This window comes from Taurulus bubalis (assembly GCF_910589615.1).
Source record: "Taurulus bubalis genome assembly, chromosome: 4".
Lineage (NCBI taxonomy): Eukaryota > Metazoa > Chordata > Actinopteri > Perciformes > Cottidae > Taurulus > Taurulus bubalis.
The window spans coordinates 18,809,930-18,836,171 of NC_136592.1; the positions used below are offsets into that span (position 1 = coordinate 18,809,930).

The 26,242-nt window shown below is 43.8% G+C and overlaps 2 protein-coding genes across 2 annotated transcripts in view; one reads left to right on the top strand and one right to left on the bottom strand.

Annotated features, from left to right (window-relative positions):
- Window positions 1-3,086, bottom strand: part of LOC306735033 (nuclear receptor-binding protein-like) — a gene marked incomplete at its 5' end in the record, with an annotated part of 11,211 nt that extends 8,125 nt beyond the window's left edge. Inside the window, 5 exons of the mRNA XM_079216461.1 lie at window positions 50-90; window positions 365-454; window positions 1,331-1,432; window positions 2,212-2,334; window positions 2,847-3,086. Of these exons, the coding sequence (XP_079072587.1) occupies window positions 50-90; window positions 365-454; window positions 1,331-1,432; window positions 2,212-2,334; window positions 2,847-3,086 (596 nt within the window). The remainder of the gene's footprint in view (window positions 1-49; window positions 91-364; window positions 455-1,330; window positions 1,433-2,211; window positions 2,335-2,846) is intronic.
- Window positions 3,087-5,250: 2,164 nt separating this feature from the next.
- On the top strand, window positions 5,251-21,152 carry kctd3 (potassium channel tetramerization domain containing 3; the record flags this gene model as incomplete). The annotated part of the gene is made up of 19 exons (XM_079217060.1): window positions 5,251-5,321; window positions 5,768-5,821; window positions 6,956-7,001; window positions 7,415-7,488; window positions 7,588-7,646; window positions 8,409-8,489; window positions 8,695-8,853; window positions 9,614-9,704; window positions 10,124-10,314; window positions 10,753-10,868; window positions 11,092-11,179; window positions 11,418-11,534; window positions 11,653-11,823; window positions 12,216-12,371; window positions 12,755-12,851; window positions 13,066-13,259; window positions 13,443-13,581; window positions 17,041-17,163; window positions 20,576-21,152. 19 exons carry the CDS (start codon window positions 5,251-5,253, stop codon window positions 21,150-21,152), a joined length of 2,604 nt encoding a protein of 867 aa, XP_079073186.1.
- Window positions 21,153-26,242: the final 5,090 nt, after the last annotated feature.

The following is a 26,242-nucleotide window of genomic DNA, read 5'->3' on the forward strand; positions in this document are numbered from 1 at the left end:
AGAGTAACCATATCAACATTAACAAAATGTCTGAAAAGGTGAGACCAACCTGAGAGCAGACAGGATCTGTGTGCACCATCTCTTCCAAGCCTGTAGGACCATACACCTTATCAGAGCTCTTACTAGCTGGTTTTCAATATGGAGTAACTATTACTTACATATGTGATTTCATACACAGAATATATACAATATCTTTCTTCATGTAGTCAACAGCCAAATGCTAATTAATACGTCAATTAAATTATTCATCCTCGCTTTGGAAAGCTTGAATTTTATCAATGCTTTGACAAAGGGTCAGACATTATTCTATTGACCTCTTATTCATTCTTATTATAATTATCATGTATATACAATCAGTTATTACCTTTTCATTCATGGTTTTATGATTCTTCTTTGTCTTCTTCAGAAACTGTTTCAAGCTTCCTGATGACATATATTCAGTAATGAAAATCACCTGAGGGAGAGGAAAATAACAATTTTAAAGTATACAAAAGTATCCATAACAGCTTACGTCTCCAATATTAAGTCAACCGAATAATGTTTTGACAGGTCTGAGACTAGGGATGGGCATCGTTTGGGTTTTTTCCGATACCGGTGCTAAACCGATACTTTTAAAACGATACCGGTGCCTAAACGGTGCCTGAACCGATACTTTTTTATTGCCAAGGCAATTTTTTTTCTTCAAATTGAACAATATAATTAACTGTTTAAAGTATACTATAGATATGAATAAATAAGTACACACAAAACACACTTCAAACTACAGCTTCAAACCTTTTAACTTCAAACTATAAAAATATATATTTAAAAAAAGAACAGACACCAGTCCAATCAGGTGGCCTGATGGGACCGTGTGCAACAGAACTCAGACTCTGTTGGATCCTAAAACTGCTGCTTTACTGGACTACACGTCATCATTAATATCAACTGGAGAGATTTGTTCCATCAAGCCGAGGACGGACGTTCAAAAGCTCGTGCTCGTGTCTCCAGCGATCTCTGTGTGCGCGCACTGTGTGTGTGAGCGCTGGAAGCCCCGCCCCCTCGAGCCCCGCTCTGCATGCAGGCAGACAGAGAGCAGAGCAGCGAGTGTGCTCTGATCCGCGCTATTTTAATAATCGTTTTTAGCGTGCGTGTACCGTGCTACCTTTTTAGTATCTATATACCGTGCAACTTTACAGAGTAGTGTAAAAAAAAAGTATTTAAATCGGCTCAGGCACCGGAAGGAAGCACCGAAATCTGCGTTGCTTTTCGGTCCGGTAGGTACCGGACGTGTTGGAACCGGTGCCATGGTGGCACCGGTTCTCGGTACCCAACCCTATCTGAGACTCACCCTCGCTCGGTTCTCTTTTGTGTCAGCCCAGTACTTGTGAAACTTGACGATATTGGCATGTTCCAAATGGATCAGGTTATCAAATACTGCCTTCACTTTCTCCTAAACACACAGGAAAAAAACAAAAATATGCTTAAGTACTTGTTGAATAAGTTATAACACTAATTAATATATACACATTTTGCTTTTGAACTGAGTCTTCGGTTCCTGATTGGTGAGTAATATCTCTTAAACAACCATTCATGTGAACAAACTATAAATAATAATACTTTTCTCTCATGTTTTCATATAGTTTTGACCTTTTTCCAAGGGGTGGCCAAACCCTAGTCTCACAAGGGATGTGATAATACACATATAACAACATGCAAAAACAAAATGAACCGGCAACTATTTAGAGGATTGAGTAATTGTTGAATTCATCTTTTAGGAAAAAGGCCAAACACTCCATAGTTCCAGCTTCTCAAATCTGAGGATTTGATGCTTTTCTTTTCATATTTGATAGGAGATGAAATATCATTGGGTTTTGGACTGTTGGTCGGAGAAAGAAGATTTGAAGATGTTACTTTGGGTATTTTTCTCTGTTTTTACATTTTCTAGATTAAATGATTAATTAAGAAAATAATTGGATGATTGATCAATGATGAAAATAATATATTTCTGAAACTCGCAATGCCAGAAATTATCTGATACTAGTCAAATGTACACAGATTATCACATTTACAAACCTGGACAGTCTATAACTGCTTTATAACAACACAAACATTTAAAATAAATCTGTGAAAATGTTCTCTTCCCTTTATACATTTTGGCGTGAAATCACGACCACACTTTAGCAAGCATCTTTAACCGTTTTATTCCAACATACTATAACACTGACTCACCTCAAGCAGTTTGAAGTTCCTCTTCTCTGAGATCAAGACTTCATTCCATACTACCTCTACCCCTTCCTCGGTGTCCATGGCCAAGTATGCATCATCTATTCCTGGGACATTACGCTGATTCACCTGAAGTAGAAATTAACAGAAAATAGTTTATGAGATTACATATTTCCATCGTGACATGAAATACAAGACACAAAAATAGACACAAGACACAAAAATAGTTTACAATATGCTGTTTGAAATGAACTCCTATCAAGTAAATGAAGTATGTTTTGAAATTATACTGAACATGATCAACTCCAAAGACCAGTTTGTGAGGAGCAGGTTGTTCATGTTGCAGTAAAAAGTTATTAGAGTTCAGATCCATAATATTAATTTGCTTGTTTTTGTTTAGCTTAAATGTAATCTAAAATGTAAGGCAGTCTTTAACGACAGATCTAGGATCACAATATTACTGCATCTGTTATTCCAGTCTCTATGACTTTGGTATACATAGTCATGGGCCGTTTTGAATTTTGATTTGTGCAGAGAAATGTGATATAATAACTTTACCGTAAGGATGGTTTGAACAGTTAAAAATGAGTCCATGATTTTCAGTTGATACCATCAAAGCACAGCTTCCTAGCCACCCTTACCTCCTCTCTGCGTTTCTGCCAGCGGCCGCAGGGACTCTCTTCCAGAATGTCTGACTCATCTTCACTCTCATCCTCATCCTCCGTTGCTGTGCTGTCAGGAGGTTGTATGGAGGCCAAGGGCGAAGAGACAGATGCTCCAGCTTCTACCTGTTGAATAGTACTGGACATGTGTACTGCTGGGAGCTCTGACTTGTTTCCCTCTGTACCTGGAACTCCTATCTCCTGTGCCTCCAACATCATGACACAACTTGTATGCTTTCCGCCTTTCCTTCCTTCCTTGTTCCTGGGCAGAAACAAGTTATAGAAAGACTCTTTCTTGCTTTCTCTTCTCTCCGTTTGAGCTGGTCACACATCCATTTTATTCTCTGGCCTGGCTTTTAAAAAAGGTAGAGCTCGAGGAGGATGGGAGGTCTGTAAACAAATGACACCTACTTAGATTTGTAGTCTTTGGTAATAACATTACACATATTATTTTCTAACGTAAAGTCGCCCCACCTAGCTTAATTAGTTAACGTTACCTGCATAGAAGAATAACTTATGTCATATGCTTAATTTGTAACGTTAACTTAGCTTGGACTCAGACACATTAATGTTACAGGACACTAAACCACCAGTCAGTCAAACGAACTAGTTACCAACTGTAGTTAATCAAGTTAATCAAGGCTGCTGCTAATGTCCAACGTTAGCTTAGAGAAGTTCAGCCTTTGCTAACTTTCCCCGGCTAACAAGCTAATGAAAGGTAAATAAACAAACAACTAACATAAGTTAAGTAGCAATATATACAAAACCTACCGTGGAACAGGAAACTACAGACGTATAAAGAGTCTTGGGTTACATACTGGTGAAAAGGCAGTAAAAGGAGATGCTTTTCGTCAAAAAAAAATGCTAGCTAGTTCGTCATAAAATATGTTGTTGGGTTTCAAGTCCCTTTCTCTGAGCAGAAGTGGGAGGGGCGGGGCAGCAGTTGAGGAGCGCCTAATTGCGCGCAGAAAACGCAGTGGTGTCAAGTTACTGCTCGACCAGCAAAATAAGTGGAACACACATGACATTTGATGATACATATTGCATGGAAAACAAGGTTAAAACTTACCCTATACTAACAAGATATATTATTTAATTCAACATGTAATCTAGCGTTAACTGTAGAGTGGAGTAACGCCAAGCTCACAAGTAACGTATTGTGAGCTTGATTTGGTTTGAACCATAACCCAGTCGAGGGTTAACTAGCAACGCTTCATCACACCACTATTAATATTATATTATATTATGAGAGAATTGGGTCTTTTTTAATTTTCCATTTCAAGTGTAGTTGCAATCTCAAAATGAATTTCCTAAAATCAAGCGCACTTAAATCAATAATTTGTATGTGATGGTGGGAAGTTTGAAGAACAATCAAGATAGTTCACATCTAGTTTGGAGGGAACGCTTCGCTAAACTCTGCTACGGGTCTTTTTGCAGCCACGGGAAGGGGGCGTTCCTGTGGAGCGTGACAATAACGCCCCCTGCGCTGATTGGCTCATGTGGGATACAGGAACGCTCACGTTTTCTTCTTCTCTACTTTCTCAGTACACAGTTGAACTGATTCTTACCTTGTGATACAGGTTCTGGCTGTTGAGAACATGGAGATGACTATGGTGGCAGTTTAAGCACACATCTTTGGATATTGTCAATTTCGGCATCGCCACGCCGCCTGCAGGATAAAGGACAGCCATACTCGATATTTTCGTTTGGTGTCTGAGACAGCTCCGTCTTATGCAGTATTGCAAAAAAAGAAAAGAGAATTCATTTGACTCGGTTCAAAGTTCCACTCCTCGTTTCGCTTGCATTGCCGACATTATTAACACAAATGGATGTTAAATTGCTTGCTAGAAGATCTGCTTGAATTACGATTACATTAGTTTGATTTTAGTAAATGTAAACCCATACATGATATGCTGTATGGTAATATTACATAAACCTATTGCATTAAAAACGAAATCAAGGGTTCCAACCGTCGTCGGCTAAGCGAAACCGGAAGTTGTTAGAGGTGAACCCTCTCGCCTCGCTTGTAGACTGTTTGTACAGCTGTTTCACGTTGCTAATATTCTGCGCAAGATGTTATCCACGATTTACATGCGAGACAGTGATACACACGAGCTCGCTGGAAAATAAAGGCATTCTTGTGAGGCTGCCTTTTCAATAAGAAGGCCCCTGTGTCTCTTCGCCCACTATGTGGCGGCTCCACGATACCGACGCCGTCCGTATATAACGGTTATTTTATGGAAGGTGGACCGAGGGAGAGGTCGTTAGGCTGGGGAGAGTCGGGACATCGGCTCTGCTGGGAAGAGGAGCGTTAGCAAGCTAGCTCTCGTGACAGTAACTAATAACGGAACAGGGAGTTTTACGACCCACTGGCTCGGTCATCATGGCTACGAATGGGATCAACTTGACGCCTGGGATGGGAGAAATCATCCAGTTAAACGTCGGTGGGACAAGGTGAGCTTCGTCAACAGGACAGCCTGACTGATGATGGTCATCATTTGGGAAATTTGAGCTATAACTACGTAACGTTGAGTGTATGATGATGTGTACTTTATCATTAACTACTAACCATTCCCTTTATTATTCTCTCTCTCTCTCTCTTTCTCTCTCTCTCTCTCTCTCTCTCTCTCTCTCTCTCGCACAGTCACACTCACTCACTCACTCACTCACTCACACACACACACACACACACACACACACACACACACACACACACACACGGTTGATATAGTTTATTTAGATGAACCATTCTACACATCTACATTGTAACTGCCGTGCGATGTTGTGCTGCATTTCTTCAAGGCATCTCTCTCCACCATCTTCCATTGTTGTGCACTGACCCGAGAGTTTCCTTCACACAGTGTTTGTAATACATGTGCTATTGTGTCTTTATACTTCAGGTTCAGCACCTCCAGGCAGACCCTGATGTGGATCCCAGACTCTTTCTTCTCAAGGTGGGTTTAATGTTGTCATCATTTGGACCCTCTTAGAAAAAAACAGATGATGCATTGAATTGATCGAGACTTCTTGTACACGATTTATATTTGAAGAATCAATCGTAAGCGTTTGCAAATTAAGTGCAGAGTGTGAGAGTATGAGGAACATTTGTCTCTGTATGGCAAAGATGGAACTGAATCTGTCTGCATAACCCCAGTACGTATTTTGATATACTGGACACATTTCAAAGCAGGCTTTAACCTGACAAACATGGGGCTTTACATGGAGTAAATTTCACATGTCTAGACACCCCCTGAAACTAGACTAATCAAGAACTATGAGTACCATTACTACAGCATGTAGGAGTTCTACCAGAAACAGGTCGAAGACTTAGTGAGCGTGCCATGGTGCTGTTTCAACCCGGTAAAACAAAAGTTGTATTACATAATTAATGTTAAGAAGCATTATTCCATTATCTTGTCTCTGTCTTGCTTCATATCTTTACTATTCCGATGATTGGAAGATGGTAGAAAATGTAGTCTCGTATTACTTTTAGAAATGTTGTATTTTTTGTTTGATATTTTATTGAGGCAAAAGTCATGTCTTGTATTTATCCAATATTAACTGTGAACATCATGATAGGCATACCTTGCTTTAAGATGTTTTGGCGGGTTGGAAACTGTAACTACAATATATGGACAAAGTATATGTGTGGCCATACGTCAGTGTTTTCATATGTGAGTTATTTAGATGTGAACCCACTGCTGGGCTGGGCAAATACCAGTCAGAACAAACTTAAACACTGGACAGTGAGCTCACAGTTTGACAACAGCTGACCAAGTAATGCTAAATGCCTGTCAGTCTGTCTGCCAGTGCACCTGTCTGTCTGCCTGCCTGCCTGTCAGTCTCTGGCCCCAGCTGTCTGCAGTGTGCAGTCAATTTGTAGTCATTCTTTATACACACTTGCAGCACATGCTGATGCAGCACTAATCTGTAGTTCAGAGTCAACAGGTCAGAGTCACTCTGCAATCTGTTTGTGTGTTGACTTCAGGTAGTGGTAACACTGCTGGTGAGTGTAAATGGAGAGGGCTGTGGGTTGACTGGATCACTGTGCGTGTGTTCGTGTGTGTGTGTGTGTGTGTGTTTTCTAGTTTGCTGAGTGGAAGGATATCCACACTTCGGGATGAAACTGGAGCTGTGAGTATACCCTTTGTTGTTTTTTTTGATGTAAAACTAGGACAGCATCTGCACGCAACATCTACAAACACGATAGGATATGACATTTGTCATTTGGGCTGCAACTTACTGAAACATGATGCATGACCCTGAGGTTATCTTTGTATGCTCTACAAGACAACATATATGTAATTATACTATTTGAGACCATATGAGACAAATTACGTCACCCACACCCACAGTCAATGTTTCATTGCTGCCTTTTTTTTCCACTTTCCTATATTGTTAGATAATGTTCTGTTTTGTGTAGGGCTACAACTAATGACCATTTTCATTTACAGATTTATCGCTCAATAGTTTTTCAATGCCTTTAAAATCTCAGAAAATGGTGAAACAGCCCATGATGATTGTAAACAATTATTTTCCACTTTCAGATATTTATTGACAGAGACCCAACAGCTTTTGCACCAATTTTGAATTTCCTCCGAACCAAAGAATTGGACCTGCGGTAAGGAGTCAGGACACATTGTTGATTTTAGGCAAACTTGTTGAGTCGTAACCAGGGTCTTACTGAATATTTCTGCTGCTTTTTTTTCCTTCTCTGTAGGGGTGTCAACATCAGCATCCTGCGACATGAAGCCGAGTTTTACGGAATAACTCCTTTAGGTGTGTTGCTTTACAGAGTTTGTGGGGGAAATGGAAGCAGGCAGCCTTGTTCTTAGCACAAATAGTGACAGAGAGTAAAGACCTTTATAATGTACCTGCCATACATCAAGTTTGTGCTGTAGCTAATACCTTTCTACAACATCACCAGATACTGGTTACTAGCTGAGCATGTGGGCTTTCTGGGTACAGTTTGAACAGCTAAGTTCAAGTGACCTGTCGTTAAATGGACATGTTGTCCTTGTTCTCGCTTCAAATACAACTTGACCAATGTCAAAACCGTATTACTGTTTGTTCCCTGTACTCTATAATATTGTTTTACTTCCTGTTTCAGTGTTTACTTCCCTTCATTGTCTGTACTTGAGTGGGAAAGTTACCTTTGTGAAAACTGATCACCTGCTTAAAATCATAATATGCACAGCAATACATACAGTATGATACAATGCAAAGTAATTACATATAATATAATAATTTATATATAATATATAATTTACAGTGGATTGTTTCAACTCAAAGACATGATCTAATCAGTCATGTCAGGAAGTATGAGGTTTAAAATCCATAAGACACACCATTGTTATATACTATGTATCACCATTGGTAAAAATAATCATCCATTACATTATCCTAATTGTTTTTTCATGTTTTAAAGTAATTAAATAAGTAATCACTTAATTTTTTTAAATAGCTGTCATGTTACTCTGGTCTTCATGGGCTCACTGAAGTTTGTGTGATGTGTTTGTGTTTGTATGTGCATGTGTGCAGTGCGCCGCCTGCTGCTGTGTGAGGAACTGGACCGCTCATCGTGTGGTAGCGTTCTCTTCCACGGTTACCTGCCGCCCCCAGGTAAAGACGTGAAACTGAGTGATTCAGAATATAAACTGAAAATACAGTAAACCAATTAGCTGTCAACTAAATATTTAACTTGTATTCCAAAAGCAGTTGCAGGAAGGAAACAACATGTTTTAAAGTCACAGAATACAATACAATACAAAAACACAAATCTGCACACATTTCTATCTCTAAATGTCTGTGCAATGTTCCTTGACAGTCATCCCTTCCCGTAAATCAAGACCTGCCTCAGCAGCCTCTGGCTCCTCCTCTGATGAGCGGCCGGGTCCAAGTGGAGCAGAGGGCTTCACCCGGGTCGGCCCCCCTCCTCACCCTTCCCTCTCTGGCTCACCTGAAAAAGACGACAACCACAAACTGGGTGAGAAACCAGGGGCAGCCTTAGGAAGTGTGTCCGCATTTAAAAGATCAATAATGCTGATAATCTGTAGGTTATATATGTATGCATATGTCAGACTTCCATTTAAGCATATGCTTTATCTTTCCATAAAAGAGAAAGCAGCATTTGTAGCAATGTCTCCTATTTTGACAGTGACCCTGCTACACTCTCTGCCTTCTGCACGTTCTCTAGTATCCATACTGCGCATGTCTAACTTTGGCATTTTTCTACATGTGACATGTCACATGAACATGACAGGAAGAAAGTAACGTTTATGTACTGTTTATGCTTATCCACGTGTGTGTGTGTGTGTGTGTGTGTGTGTGTGTGTGTGTGTGTGTGTGTGTGTGTGTGTGTGTGTGTATTTCTGTGAGTGCGCATTAATCCTGGAGCTAATGTGACCTGACACATCCTTTTAGTGCGCTGACTGAGGTAGCCTAGTTTCAGCCTACTCTCTGCTGAGGATGACATCAGAGAATATAGTTAGCTACAATAAACAGAGTCTTTGTGCTTTGGACTGATGCAGAAGGATCAGGGATGGGTTTTATATCATGCAATATTTTGAAGTAAACATCACTGATTCTTGCCTAGTTCTAGACCTTTGAATCACTGCAAACATAACCATTTTATCCAGTAACTGAGATAATGACAAATAATGGAGTGAAAACAAAAGGGACATTCAGTCTTATCATCAGGCTACGGAAGTAGTGTGTTCATTTTTATATTGTGTGTGTGTGTGCAGGTCCTGTGGTTGACCCCAGGAAAGTGCTGATTATAGCGGGACACCACAACTGGATTGTAGCAGCTTACGCACACTTTGTCATCTGTTACAGGTAATACTGCCACAACATGGTTGGTTTAATCGTTTCTCATCCACTCGATAGTTCATAAGGGAGAGACATTCAATTATTTATGACGGGAAGATCATTATCTGTTGTGTCTCACATTTCTCACATAATGCTTTTCTACCTGTACCAGCTCAGTACAAAAACCGTCATCCTTGGCTCCATACACCTTCTGTAAAAATTTAACAACTGTTCATCTTTATTAAAATTAACAGACAAGTTGAGAACAAAATGTTAATTGGTTTGTAATGGTGGTTTTACAAGCTTGTGTAAAAAGGGGGTAATGAAAGCTAACTTTTTTCATCCTACACAACTGTTTCTAAACAGACCTATTAGTTCATAACTGTCCTTATCGTTTAAATTATAAAGCACTTTAATGTTTGTCTGTGTGTGTGATCTCGCTACAGGATAAAGGAGTCTTCTGGATGGCAGGAGGTGTTTTCCTCCCCCTATCTTGACTGGACCATTGAACGCATCGCGCTTAATGCCAAGGTGGTCGGTGGCCCGCATGGAGACAAGGACCAGATGGTGGCCGCCTCCTCTGAGAGCAGCATCATCCTCTGGAGCATCCAAGACGGAGGCAGTGGAAATGAGATAGGTAAACAGACCAATACCCATACTGCCATATTATTTTTTATATTACAGAAAAAATATTGACCAAAACATTGTATGTCAAATGCAGTATTAAAAAAAAACCCAGAATGTCCTATTGCATCCGGTCGCAGTCTCAGTCTGCAAGCCAGCATGCTTTTATGGCTTTTCAGACCCATAATCCTCTGCGCAGTGGATACATGAGCAATAGGGTCAAAGTTCAAGGTGCAATGTTATGAGGAAGTAGTCTGTCCCAATTGAATGCATACGGCATGCAACAGTATGCACTTTTTAAGGGCATCTACAGAACTTACTAAAAGTTAAAAATAAAAAGTTTGTGATTTGGATGCTTGTGTCTGCGGACCACATTGCTGATTTGTGACCCCCTTTGACTTTCTGCCATCTCTGTGACTCAGCCTTCACTCTCCTTTCCCCACCACCTTAGGTGTATTCAGTCTCGGTGTACCTGTGGATGATCTCTTCTTTATTGGGAACCAGCTGGTGGCTACAAGCCATACAGGAAAGGTCGGAGTGTGGAATGCCGTCACACAGCACTGGCAGGTAGGTACGTGTGTGTGTGTGTGTTTGTGATTCTCCTTCATGTTTGTGTTTCACTATTTTACTGAGTGAGTAAACATCACAGTAAGGTTATGGGGCCTCAGTGTCTATTCATAAAAATTATACCATTCATTGCAGTATGTGTGCTTTCAACTGAGGGACATTGACTTCACATATTAACACTGCATTGATTGTGAGTTAACTTTTTTGTGTGTATTTGTTCAAGGTTCAAGATGTGGTTCCTATTACCAGTTGTGACACAGCAGGATCTTTTCTACTGCTAGGCTGCAACAATGGGTCTATCTACTACATAGGTACACGCATCTTTATACAAACACAAACGTGTGCACACACGTGGGGTTTCCTATCTTCTGTCTGCCACTCAATTTATTGGATGTTTGTGAAGTTAATGAAGGAACTTGTTTGATTGTCGCTCATAAAATGCTACTAAAAAGTTTCAACAGTCATTTTTGTCTCAGTGATTCTGAGTCAATGCAGGGATTAGATTCTGGATCTAGATGTCACATTACCTTTTTGTCGTCTTCTTTTCAGACATGCAGAAGTTTCCATTGAGGATGAAGGATAATGATCTTCTAGTGACAGAGCTTTATCATGACCCTTCAAATGATGCAATCACTGCGCTGTCAGTCTACCTCACACCTAAAACCAGTCAGTGCACCAGATTTTCTGCTCAAAAATTAGAGAAGAACATTTGTATTCCTGCTTGTCTGTTTTTTTTCCCTTTTCATATTGTTTCATATTGCCCCCCTTCTCTCTACTCTCCCAGGTGTGAGTGGGAACTGGATAGAAATCGCCTATGGGACTAGCAGCGGTGCAGTGAGAGTGATTGTGCAACACCCGGAGACAGTGGGATCAGGCCCACAGCTCTTTCAGACATTCACTGTGCACAGGAGCCCGGTGACAAAAATTATGCTGTCTGAGAAACATCTGGTATCAGGTGAGGAAGGTGTCACAGGTCGGAGGATTAGCCCCAGAACACATTGCCTGCGTGACTGCTGCCACGCTAATAACCCTTTCTGTCTAAAATTTGAAATAAATTACATTGATAATTAAATTAAACATTCAGGCCATTATGAAAGGCAAACTTGAAGTCTTCATATAGACGCGTGAGAGCCGCAGCAGTGGCAGCCACCTTGTGACGCTGGGCGTGGACAAGCAGTTTCTCTGTTGACAGAGGGAACTGGAGTGGGCAATAGAGGAATATCCGAGACAATGATACAAGTGCAGACTGTTGACACATCAATCACCTCTCTTGTTCATTGTACTCTCTGTTACGCACCTGGGTGTATACTTGTGATTGATATCTTGTGTTGTTTTTCTGCGTGTCAGTGTGTGCGGACAACAACCACGTTCGGACGTGGACGGTGACCCGGTTCAGAGGGATGATCTCCACCCAGCCAGGCTCCACCCCTCTGGCTTCCTTCAAAATACTATCCCTGGAGGAGACAGAGAGCCACGGGAGCTACGGCTCTGGGAATGATATTGGTGAGAGAGTTAGGAAGAGAAGAAGGCAATATTGATTAATATGAGGGAAGGATAGATGCTTTTATAAGGCGAAAGAGTGGCATCATCTGATACTGTCCTTGGAAAAGAGATGCGGGTTTGGGATTGACATGAGTAATAACGTTTGGATCTTATCTTTGCATTCAAATTCAGTAAATAGCAGGTATTCTCTCTGTGCAGATATTAATATAATAACACTGAATTAAACAGCTACCAGTCTATCAGCCTTAAAGAGGTTCAAAAGTGGACACATCACTTACCAGAGACAAATCGAGCGCTAATGTTTTTTTAAATCCAGATCTAAGATTGCGGGCTGGTGTGCAGGTCTTTACCTATACTGCATGTATTGTGTTTTCTGCTCTCAGGCCCATTTGGAGACAGAGACGATCAGCAGGTTTTCATACAGAAGGTGATCCCCATCACCCACAAACTGTTTGTAAGGCTCTCATCTACTGGAAAGAGGTATCATAGTCACCATCTGCCTTTCTCTTTCACCTTTGCTGCCCTGACTTTGATCTAACTTTGTCTTTTATTGTCATAAACTGGGAGGAGGAAGAATGCTTCATCTCACTAAGTTGCTTTTTTCCCATTGTAATTGAACTTATCTGTAAGATTTTGGTACTTTGGTTTGACCCTGTTACATGGTCGTGTGTGTGTGTGTATTTGTGTTTGTCAGGATCTGTGAAGTGCAGTCAGTGGATGTGACCACCATCTCTTGCTTTATGGTGCGGGAGTGTGAGGGTTCGAGCCGAATGGGGTCGCGACCTCGGCGCTATCTGTTCACTGGTCATGGCAACGGCAGCATCCAAATGTGGGACCTGACCACTGCGATGGACACCGCTAATAAAGGAGAGGAGAGGAAGAGAGAGGGTGAGGAGATAGGAGGAGAAAGAGGGGAGGGAGAGAGACAGCGAGCAGTGGACAGCAACATTGTGTTTGTTTATCTAATATTGTGAATACACATTGGGCTACTTTTTCTAGGATTCAGTTTAATTATTTATTTTGATGAAATAATGTATATGTGTGTGTTAAAGCTGCTCTTGTGTTTGACAGATGTAGGTGGGCCGTCAGAGGAGGAACTCCTGCAGCTGTTGGACCAGTGCGATCTGAGCACCTCCCGCTGTGCTACACCAAATATTAGCCCTGCCCCCTCCGTGCTGCACCACACACGCATCAGAGAGTCCTGCTCCAGGTTAGAGACACAGTTCACACATACCACACACATATATAAAATAAGAGAACAATCAACTACACCCAACCCTTCATCTTCCTAATTCTCACTAAAGATACATCTGTACATCCATCCATCCATCCATCCATTATCAGCCGCTTATCCGGGGTCGGGTCGCGGTGGCAGCAGGTTCAGCAGGCCGACCCAGGCTTCCCTCTCACCCGCAACACTTTCCAGCTCATTCTGGGGGATCCCGAGGCGTTCCAAGGCCAGCCGGGAGATATAATCCCTCCAGCGTGTCCTCGGTCTTCCCCGGGGTCTCCTACCAGTTGGACGCGCCTGGAAAACCTCTAATGGGAGGCGTCCAGGAGGCATCCTGACTAGATGCCCGAACCACCTCAGCTGACTCCTTTCGACACGAAGGAGCAGCGACTCGACTCCAAGCTCCCTCCTGATGTCCGAGCTCCTTACCCTATCTCTAAGGGTGAGCCCGGCCACCCTGCGGAGGAAGCTCATTTCAGCCGCTTGTATTCGAGATCTCGTTCTTTCGGTCACGACCCAGAGTTCGTGACCATAGGTGAGGGTTGGAACATAGACCGACCAGTAAATGGAGAGCTTCGCCTTCCGGCTCAGCTCCCTCTTCACCAGGACGGACCGGTACAGCGCCTGTTTTATTGCTGCAGCCGCACCGATCCGTCTGTCGATCTCCCGCTCCACCTTACCCTCACTCGTGAACAAGACCCCGAGATACTTGAACTCCTTCGCTTGGGGTAGGCAGTTTGTCCCCACCTGGAGGGAGCAATCCACCGGTTTCCGGCAGAGCACCATGGCCTCAGATTTGGAGGCGCTAACTCTCATCCCTGCCGCTTCACACTCGGCTGCAAAACGCCCCAGTGAATGCTGGAGGTCACAATCCGAGGAGGCAAACAGGACCACATCATCCGCGAACAGCAGAGAGGCGATCCCGAGACTCCCGAACCGGATCCTCTCTGCCCCCTGGCTGCGCCTAGATATCCTGTCCATGAAAGTCACGAACAGGACCGGTGTCCGGCACCCCATACTCCCGTAGCACCCCCCACAAAAACCCCCGAGGGACCCGGTCGAAAGCCTTCTCCAAGTCCACAAAGCACATGTAGACTGGTTGGGCAAACTCCCAGGACCCCTCCAGTAGTCTTGCAAGGGTAAAGAGCTGGTCCACTGTTCCACGACCGGGACGGAATCCGCACTGCTCGTCTTGAATCTGAGGTTCGACAAGCGGTCGGAGCCTCCCTTCCAGCACCCTGGCATAAGCTTTTCCCGGGAGGCTGAGCAGTGTGATGCCACGATAGTTTGAGCACACTCTCCGGTCCCCCTTCTTGTAGATGGGAACCACCACCCCGGTCTGCCAGTCCATGGGCACTGTTCCCGACCCCCATGCGACACTGAAAAGGCGTGTCAACCAAGACAGCCCAACAATGTCCAGCGCTTTCAGCATCTCAGGGCGGATCTCATCCACCCCTGGCGCCTTGCCACCAAGGAGCTTTTTGACTACCTTAGCGACCTCTGCCAGGGATATGGGAGAAACCACCCCAAAGTCTTCCGGCGCTGCCCCCTCTCCGGGGGACATGTTAGCCGGGTTTAGGAGTTCCTCAAAGTGCTCTTTCCACCGCCCGACGATGTCCCCAGTCCGGGTCAGCAGTTCCCCCCCCCTGCTGAGAACAGCCTGGGGTAGGCCCTGCTTTCCCTTCCTGAGCCGTCGGATGGTTTGCCAGAACTTCCTTGAGGCCAACCGAAAGTCCTTCTCCATGGCCTCCCCGAACTCCTCCCATGCCCGAGTTTTAGCATCCGCGACCATCGCAGCTGCAGCCCTTCTGGCCTGCCGGTACCCGTCAGCTGCTTCAGGAGACCCCTGGGCCAGCCAGGCCCGAAAGGCCTCCTTCTTCAGTTTGACGGCTTCCCTCACCCCCGGTGTCCACCACCGGGTTCTCGGGTTGCCGCCACGACAGGCACCGATGACCTTCTGGCCACAGCTCCGAGCAGCCGCGTCCACAATAGAGGCTTTGAACATGGTCCACTCGGGTTCCATGTCCCCAGCCTCCCTCGGGATTTGTGAGAAGTTCTTCCGGAGGTGGGAGTTGAAGACCTCCCGGACAGGGTCCTCCGCCAGACGTTCCCAGTTCACCCTCACTACACGTTTGGGCTTGCCAGGTCTTTCTAGCCGACTCCCCCGCCATCTGATCCAACTCACCACCAGGTGGTGATCAGTTGACAGCTCTGCTCCTCTCTTCACCCGAGTGTCCAAGACATACGGCCGCAGATCAGATGATACGACTACAAAGTCGATCATTGATCTCCAGCCTAAGGTGTTCTGGTACCAGGTACACTTATGAGCCACCTTATGCTCGAACATGGTGTTCGTTATGGACAAACTGTGGCTAGCACAGAAGTCCAACAACAAAACACCATTCGGGTTCAGATCGGGCAAGCCGTTCCTCCCAATCACGCCCCGCCAGGTTTCTCTGTCATTGCCCACGTGAGCGTTAAAGTCTCCCAGGAGAACTATGGAGTCGGCAGGCGGCGCCCTTTCCAGGACCCCTCCCACCGACTCCAAGAAGGCCGGATACTCCGAACTGCTGTTCGGTGCATAAGCACAAACAACAGTCAGAGCTTTACTCCCTGCAACCCGTAGGCGCAGGGAGGCGACCCTCTCGTTCTCCGGGGAAAACTCCAACATAGCGGCGCTCAGCCGGGGGCTCGTGAGTATCCCCACTCCCGCCCGGCGCCTCTCACCCTGGGCAACTCCAGAAAAGGACAAAGTCCAACCCTTCTCCAGGAGCTTGGTTCCAGAGCCCATGCTGTGCGTGGAGGTGAGCCCAACTAAATCTAGCTGGTACCGCTGCACCTCCTGCACCAGCTCCGGCTCTTTCCCCGCTAGCGAGGTGACGTTCCACGTCCCTAGAGCTAGTCTATGCTGCCGGCGATCGGCTCGCCCAGGTCTCCTGCCTGGCCCGCCGCCCGGTCTGCATAGCACCCGACCCCGATAATTCTCCCCGCGGGTGGTGGGTCCACGGGGTGACTGCTGCTCCATGTTGTTTCTTCGGGCTGAGCCCGACCGGGCCCCATGGGCGAAAGCCCGGCCACCAGACGCTCGCCGACGAGCTCCCCTCCTGGGTCTGGCTCCGGGAGGGTGCCCCGGTTTCCCTTGTCCGGGCGAGGTAACTTTAGTCCGTGGGCTGCAATTCATCAGGGTTTTTTGAATCGCTCTTAGTCTGGGCTCTCCCCCGAGACCTGTTTGCCTTGGGAGACCCTACCAGGGGCTGACGCCCCGGACAACATAGCTCCCAGGATCACTGAGCCACTCAAACTCCTCCACCACGTTAAGGTGGCGATTCATTGGAGGAGACATCTGTACATTTATACACAAAATAAGGAACTGCCCGTCTCAATAGTGAGAGCTCTCATCTGTGTTATCTGTCTCACTCTACCTTTTATTTCTGTCAGTCTTCAGTTACAGGCTCAGGAGCCCATTTCTGAGAGCCAGACTACTTACGGAGCTGTGCGGCCCTACAGAGAGAGCCCCCTGCTGGCCCGTGCTCGACGAACTGAGTCCTTCCACAGCTACAGGTGAAATAATATTTGTGTTACGTTGCAAATTAATTTAAGGATCACTTCACCTACATTACAAAAAAACAATAGTGCATTCCTGTAGTGTAATATTCCTTTTTTAAATTTACATTAGTGTGGCCAGGTGGAACTGATGATGCGTTTCGGGTCGGACGGGTTATAGGGGTGCACTCGCTGGGGGGGCCGGGATATGCAGGACTTCCTTCCGGTGTCTCCGACGGCGAAAGAAGGACTGATTTCCCGTGTCTCCGGGCGCCGTTTGCAGGATGTCTGTTCGTGGTTCGCTGCGTCATACGTGACGGGATGCAGTGTGTGTGAACTGCTGCCTTGGTCTTTTGTTTCTTTGTTGTTTTGTTTATTTATTTGTGTATTTATCGGGTTATTTGGCTATTTATTTATTTACCTATTTATGTACTTGCGTCAGTTCCCGCGGGACGGGTGTTGCCGGGCTCCTTTGTGTGCGTGGAGTCATTGGGGGCAGGGGAGGGGAGCCTCCCGGGGGAGTTACTTTCTTTGCAAAGTCAGATAGGGATTTGGGATTTACAGACGTAATCGAACATGAGATTCCAGTTCTAGACGGAGCTCCGGTTAGGCAGCGCTACCGGCGTATACCCCTTAGCCAGTATGAGGAAGTGAAAAAGCATATATCACAGCTATTGCAGCAGGGTATTATCCGGGAAAGTAGTAGCCCATACTCTTTCCCCTTGGTGATAGTGAGGAAGAAGGATGGGTCATTGAGGCTCTGTGTGGATTACCGGCAGCTTAATGCGAGAACACGACGAGATGCTTTCCTGCTTCCCCGTATTGAGGAGTCCTTGGATGCGTTGAGTGGTTCAAGGTGGTTTACCACCTTGGATCTGGCAAGTGGTTACCATCAGGTGGGTGTGGCTGAGAAGGATCGCAGTAAGACTGCATTCTGCACTCCCTTCGGGTTGTATGAATTTACACGGATGCCGTTTGGGCTCTGTAATGCGCCAGGTACCTTTCAGCGGTTGATGGAACGAATCTTGGGGGATCAGAGTGGAGCAGTTGTGGGACGGTACCTGGACCTAGTGAAAGCAGCAAAGGGGGTGCTACATTAGGAACAAAATACTGGTGAATTATCTGGGCTGATGACATGATTGGCATATTAACATAAAAAAATGACAACAGGGAAACATTACCCATCACCTTTGTTTTAGCACCAAGCATCACGGATGCAAACATAGAGTCTGCCTCCTCTAGTCCCGCCGGCTGGTCTGAGATGGAGATGTAGCCAGGTCTTTGCCACGTGTGGGACAACAGTCTCTGACCTCCCATCTCTGGGTCAGCCAGAGTCGTATTTCAGACCGGCTGGTTAGGGAAAAGCCCTACGTCCAAGCTGGTCCAATCTCGGCTCTCTTCCCGGGGTGGGCGACTCCACCCTCGGTAGCCATTGGTCTGGCTGGGTGCTCAGAAGATGCTGTGGCCAGTGATCGTCTCAAAGTCTGCAACATTTAATTCAATCTCTGCGCTTCTTTTTCCAATGGGTACCTCTGTCATAATAGGCCACACATGTAACAAAGACGAAAAGGGAAACAATACCAACAATTAGGGCTGTGCGATATACTGGTTTCAGATTTCCATGCGGTATAGATTTTTCATATACCGTCGGTTACACATAACAACTGTTGGTGCGCTAAGTCGGTCAACTAGACAGCCATGCATATCCGCAAGAACAGCAGATGGCAACATTTATTTTTTACAGTTTAATACTGGGAGCGCAGTGGAGCAATTGTTTGTGTGGCGTGTCTTCCGGTCTGTCTCTTCCTGTTTTTTTGTTGCGCGAACTCTACCCAGAATGCAATTCGGCGCTTTAATGGTGTAGCAAGTGTGAACCATGACTGAACCCAGTTACACTGACAGCTAAGTCAGTGTTGCCAACTTGGAGACTTTCTCGCTATATCTGGCGACTTTCCAAACCCTCTTTGAGACTCTTTTTGTGAAAAGCAACTAGCGACAAATCTAGAGACTTTTTTGGTGTGTTATTGGAGACTTCCTGGTGTCTTGGAGACTGACGAGAAAGCGCTGCACGTATCGTCCTGCAGTTACTGTCCTCAGCGAGCAGCGGGTGCTGCCGTGAGCCCCGCCCCCTCCGCCGTCCCAAAGCACTCAAAGCCTCACAGGAGCCGAGCGAGTCGCGCAGCAGTAGCAGCAGAGAGGAGAGACCCACACGTCTCCGCGTCCAGACTCAAAATGAATCGCGCATGCGCAAAGGGCTGTTCGCCCTGGCTGGATGTAAATGTTTCCTCACTGTTACACTGAAATATATGACCTCAGTCACCTTGTCCACTTTGTGTGCCTCTCTGTGACATCAGCTAAACATATAGTCATCATGTCTCAGTCTAACTGTACGCTCAAAAATACAGAAGGAGTGGGAATCAAACCCTGAATTCAAAGGCTGACTAGCCGTTTATTGGAGATGATACATGGCCATACTGCCTGTACTGTGAAGCAGATTTATGTCAAACTTTGTGTTATAAATAAACACATGACAACTAAAAAACACTCAAAAGGCAAAGCAACCTTATAACAGTTCCACCCAAAGCAAACTGTCATTAATGAGTAAAACAATTGCTATATCACTATATTCCTGTCTCCTACAGCTTCCATTACAATTATGCAAATTAGGTGATGACGTCATTTAGCGACTTCTAGCTACTTTTAAGACAGCCAATAGCTATTTCTCTTGCTGAGGAGTTGGCCACACTGAGGTAAGTGCTCCCAGTATTAAACTGTAAAAAGTAAATGTAGCTGCCTGCTGCAACATAAAAAAAGCTGGAAAAACAACAGCATTTTATTAATGAGCGATTTGAATCGGAAAAAAGAAAAGAACAGATTGACAGACTGAAGGCAACTATACATGACCTTAAGCTGTCAAATGATGACTTGGCTGCACAATTGGAGTTTATAAAAAACAAAATGCAATCAAACAGAAAACAGTATAAGAACATTTTGGAGGATGGACGGCTCGCTGACAGTACTGCTGTCTAATTGACTGATGCTGTTAATGGAATCAATGTGTTTACTTGTTTAAAAAAAATAATACCGTGAAACCGCCAGAATCTTACAAAATACCGTGATATGAATTTTTGGCCATACCGCCCAGCCCTACCAACATTCTGTCACAGCGATATGTGCCGATTTCAAAATCCATTGACCTGTATTGTATTGGGGTGGTGGCAGAAATCTCTGATAGAGATCTCAAAACAATAAGAGGTAAGTGAGGATCATTTGGATGACCTGAGGAGGACCATTCGCACCTGGTTTTGAAATACAGCCTCCCTCCGTGCCATTCTGATAATGATCTGATATGAATGTATGTATGCAGAATTGTTTGCATCTTGTTTATGTATCTATCCACCTGTAACTGACTCCATCTGTCTTTAAACAGAGACTTCCAGAACTTCAGCCTGAGTCGAGGTGTCCTGGACAGCACAGGTCAGCACAGCACACAGGGCCCCAGCCACACCCTTGACGTCCGCCGTTCGCTGTGTGACTTTGGGCCTGAGGACAGCGAGAGGAGAGCCACGGCTATGGAGTTCTGGGCTTGCCGAACAGCCAGTTCAAGCTCTAACACAATAATTGGAGCCATGACGACTGCTGGTGTCTCCGGGTTTAAGACAGAAAGCGGTCAAGAGTCTCCACGACAAGCTCCTGACAGCCCGATTCCCGGAGGCGATGTTAGGCGGAAAGTGCACCCACAACCAGAGGAGGGAGAGGGATCAGGGGGAGAAGGAGTGAAGGTAGAGGGAGGAGTAAAGAAGAGGGGAGTTCTAGAAGGAGGCTTCCTGGGGAGAAAGAGGGCTCCCCCAGTCCCCCACCTCTCCTCCCTCCCCTCTGGGTCTGAAGGCGGTGGCAGCGACTCATCTGCCACCGCCTCCCCCTCCCCAACCAAACTGTCTTCGTGCACCTCACCACGACACAGGAAGCTGCCCCCTGACACATCCAATCAGGACAGCAACCTGTGACAGCGCTCACTACCCGTTTCTTTTGCTCCCAATCAGAGGAATCATCTTGTGGACACGTCCTTTAGGAACATGCGTGAGATGAATTCTGGGTATCACAGAGGAGGAATGTGACTGTTTGACATGATGTAGCTGGATGAAGGAACTTCTCGTTTTGGGACTCCACATAAGGATGTCTCTCCTTCGGTCCCTATGCTGAAAAACCTTTATTTAAACACCGTTGCACCTTCTTTTTGTTATTTAAGTCAGTGGAACTCATTGGTGTCATACCTTCTAAGTATACAGAATATATCTGGCACGACAGTTACAGTGACAACATCCCAATGCAAACAGCATGCCATCTCAACCAGGGAAAGATTGAATGTTGGATCTTTTAAAGGATTTAAAGTGTTATCACACAATCCGCTGGGTACAACTGGAGCTCCTACTATTCTCAGTTTCGGTTGGTGTAACAGATGATGGGTGACAGTAACTGTATCTTTGGCCAAGTATTGTCAAGGGTTCATTGCTGCTGCTGTTTGGTTGAAGCACAAGCAAGTGTTGAGCCAGTGATGTAAAGCTTGTTTCATTAACTCATCAAGGTTCAGGCGCATTCAAATGAAAAAATAAACATGCACAGTACGAGTAATAGAACGAGGGTTAATCCATGTCATGAGGTTTATCTTCTGAGACCCTTAAACAGATAATGGAAGCAAAATGAAATTTACAAAGGCACAGTTTGTACTTTTATAAAAATATTTAAACTGTTTTATTGACGTTCAGTCAGATAGGAATTGGTTTGTGCTGAACCTGACGGAAATCATTCAAGCTTACTCGCACATCTGATTTTGAAAAGAAAGCTAACAGCTAACAGTTACTCTCATTATCAAAACCTTATCATCACAAAAGTATTCATTTTACAAAGTTATAAAACCCCAAAAGATGCAAATCCCTACATTCGAGAAGATGTTTTCTATTTGCGTCAATCACATTTTTGGTGATTGACCAAACAATTAACTGACCAATCATTTCAGCATTTCAGATTTGGCCCCTTTCAAAAAGTCACAATAATGTGAAGTATCTCTGACAATATGTGCAATCTGTCCTCGCCGGAACCGTGGCAGCTACTTGAACCCTAACGTGTCCACTTGTTAGACACAGTGTTTTTTATTGTTGAAGCAATGACACAAAAAGCTGCAGGTGCTATTTGAAATTTACCTTTACGAGTTCCAGGCGAATTGCGTTATTAACGTATAATGTAGCAGTAGCACAATAGCCTCGCTGCTCCAAAAAAATACAAAAATAACTGTCTCTTCAGACATTTAACTTGTCACAGGCTAACAGGAAACTCCATTAGTGATGGCGCCTTAGTCTCCGTCAAGTGTCCCAGTAAGCCCTGACAGTGAGCCAGCACGCACAAAGCCTGGACCTTGAAACTAGCTCACCGAACAGTTTGTAATGTTATCAGTTACACCTGTGCTTTCACTGCTGTGGCAAGCCAAACGTCTGCCATCTAATCCAACGCAGCAATTTGAGGAATTTTTAAATGTGAATTTGGAGAAGAAAAAAAATAGTGGCTCATTGCTGGAAGTTGAGAGTTTAAGGAAAGCTTTATGTTTTTATTTTTTAGCTTGATCCATCAAAAAGATCACATCTACACTAACAGTGACGGAAAATCAAATATACAACAATGAATGCTTGTCGCGTCGTAGGAGACCTTTTCCTCAATGTCTAAACCAAGAGAAATAATTCACTGTTCAGACGGCTAGAAAAAGACAAACTAAATTCAGTCTGTTGTTTTCACTTTGGTGCCTGTGCAAGATCACACTATTATTATTTATATTTTATTTTTTTACAGTATCACAATAACTACACTCAAGTCAAGACAAGGACCTTGTACACTACATCACTTTACTCCCGTTGAAAACTATTTTTATGTGTTGTGTTTTGCTTTGGATGACTGTTGCAGTGCCTTATTTAACTTGTTTGACGGTTATTCGCCCGTTTGTGTGTTTTCATTGAAAAGGATTTTGACCAAAGGCTTGTGAAGACTGTGGTGCCACATAAATGGACCTGTCCACTCCGGCTTTGGGTAAAACTGAGTCATGATAGATTTACACCAGGCCAAGTCAGATTTTATGAGTGGTCACTTGAATCGATTGGCATTGCAGTACATATTAAATGATGTTCTATTGTAAATTGTACATAATTGACATAGATGAAGACTGGAAAGTTCATCTTGGTTATGATATAGATGTGAAGGTCTAAAAGGACAACTGAAAGTTAAATGGCAGCAACCTTAATTAGTCATGTTGTGATCTAAACCTGCTTCTTTACTGCTTGAGCCCACCAGATCCCCTGTGAGTTCTCCTCTCGCTGAAAAACACAAAATCATGCCAGCTCTTGATCAACGGTACTTTTTTTGTAATCACTGTAGGGACAACTGTAAAAATTGGCAAATATTATAATATATTATAATATTATAATTTGCCTAATCCTGCAGCTGTATATCTTCTGTCAAGTCATTTTAGCACATTGCTTATCATGTCAACGCTAATGTACAAGCGTACAAAGCCTGCCTGTACAAAGATGTAAATTTTTATACACTTATTTACTGTCTGAAAAATAGACATACATATTCAAAACAAAATCCTAACATGGATGCATTGATATGTGTTAATGTGTGTTGATAATCATAAAAAATGCCTATATTGATATTACCATGCTTTTGGACCTAACTGCATTTGCACTTGCACTATTAATATTAAAGTAAATTGCTGGTGTTTATTTTACATAAAAAAAAATATAAAGTTTAAAATGTATTTCCGCACATAACTGTCTGCCTGTCCTTAACCGTCGTCCCTCTCTGGCTACGTTTACATTATCTTACAGCCAGATGCTAGCAAGCCTAAAGGAATACATATCTGTTTGTTTAAACTGCCCTGTACATCATTGTTTAACAACATGTATGTGAGCAATCTGCATTATGTTGTAACTTAATTTACATTGCTGACCCATAATCAGATCTAATGTAACATTGAACTTTTCAGAGCCTCAATGTTCATGCAATTTAAACAACAACTGTGTTCACTAAAACCTCTCAAAACTGGAAATGTTTCCTTTATTTTCAGAAGATGATTGCAAAGCTATCGTAAAGTATATTTTATGTGTATGAAGCAACATGACATTGTTCCAGGAATTTTATCGGCAAATGTCATCAACAACATTAAGAGAACTGAAAACATTCAAAAAGTATTTGGGATTTGAGATGTTTTAATCTATGAAAATCGTGTGTGTGTGTGTGAGAGAGAGAGATATGAAAAGAACATTGACAAGTTAAAGCATTTTTTTGCTGTTAAACCTTTAAACTCAGACTCGGTCTAAAACAAAAAGGCTGCCAGTCACAGCTTTAAGTTTTCAGCACATGGTTTGTGTGGATAACCTGCCAAAGTGTAACATTTTTGTTTTGTTTGAGTGTGTGTTTGTTTGTGTGTGCGCCTCCCCAGCGCTTTAATTTCACTAACCTTCCCGTTCAGACAGTCTCCTCTCTGAGACGCCATCTGTCGTCATCGTGATTTATGAGTTTAATAAAACCCTGTGTGTGTGTGTGTGTGTGTGTGTGTGTGTGGGGGGGGGGGGGCTCAGGGCCATACTGTCCCTTACAATCACTCCACAAGCTCTCTTTTCACAAGCTCTCCCTCCCTCCACGGGTGACAATAGCTGTGAATGTGGCTGTGAATGTTTTGGAAGTGCCCTTGTCAGACTGGTGTCCTTGAGCGAGGGCACGCTTGTCACTGCCAGTTTGTTAATTTCAAACTTGCCTTGATGTTCCCTTAAGGGACACGGGAGCAAAACTAAATTACTGCTGCATAGTTTTGATGGAGATATCGGCCCGTTGTGTGTTTCTGCTGGCGTCTTTGTGCTGGCGCGTTTGTGGTAACTAAATATCTGTACAGCTGATGGAACAGCTGTGTTTTACTAACTCCGCAGAAAAGAACAGCATGTCATCGTCACCTCGACTAGTCTGAGGCTCAGTGGTCTGTTAAGCTTAAGATCTCAGTCATATCAGTTGTATCACACACACACAGTATGTCATTTTCTGTCCTCATGCTTCAATATTATGAAGTTCATGGATTTTCAAGTGAAGAAAAGGTAAGAAAACAAGTAGGAAGGAACATTTTCTCAAACATACTTTATAGTTCCTCAGAAAAACAGAAACATTGATCAATGAATCATCTATAATACTTTTTTACAACAACCATAAATAATACTGCCAGTGTAAAAAAGAAAAAGGGTTTTACAACAATACAGTAGGCGTCAACTTTTTTTTACACAAAAACTCATTAACACTACACAGAAATTCAACATCTTGTTGTCATAAATACTGTTTCTATGATGTTGAACTTGAAAATGAAAGGCCCAATTTATGGAATCCAAATCTAAGCAATGTTTTATTCCTGCACCCAAAACAGGACGTAGCTGAGGTTTGTTTTCATTCTTAAACTGATTTCTTTCTTGATAGTAAACATCAGGCCACAGACAAACAACACAGAGGGAGGATTCCACTGACAGCTGGACTATGAAATCAAACAAAGACATTGAGCTTTACAAGTTGAACACACATTAATTTCATGATTTCAAATCTCAGTAAAGTGTACCTCAACTGATTTGGTAAAAAAAAAAACTCAGATTGGGCTTTCAAGTTACATCACATCATCACAACAATCAGACGGCACATTAGTGATTCCCAGCCACATTTTAACACAATAATAAAAAACGGTTGGCATGTTTCTGTCATAAAACTAACACAGAGGCCATGTGACTACTGCTGCTGATAATGTATTTAAAGCCCACTAGGCACTAGGTCACTGAAACCTTTGATATCCATTGATTTATAGAACGGTTTGATTCCAAATAGTGAGAAGCAAACCTGCTATAGCTGATATTTCTAAATTGTTTAAACGACTAAACAGTTGGCAAGCAGAGACAGTGACTCATAATACAGTCAAATACGATCTGGTTCTTAATCTGAGAAGGAATTGATCACAACTGTATTCATGGATGTGGGATTCCTTCCTCTCCTCAAGTTAAGACTATTAGTCCCTTCAGGGAGT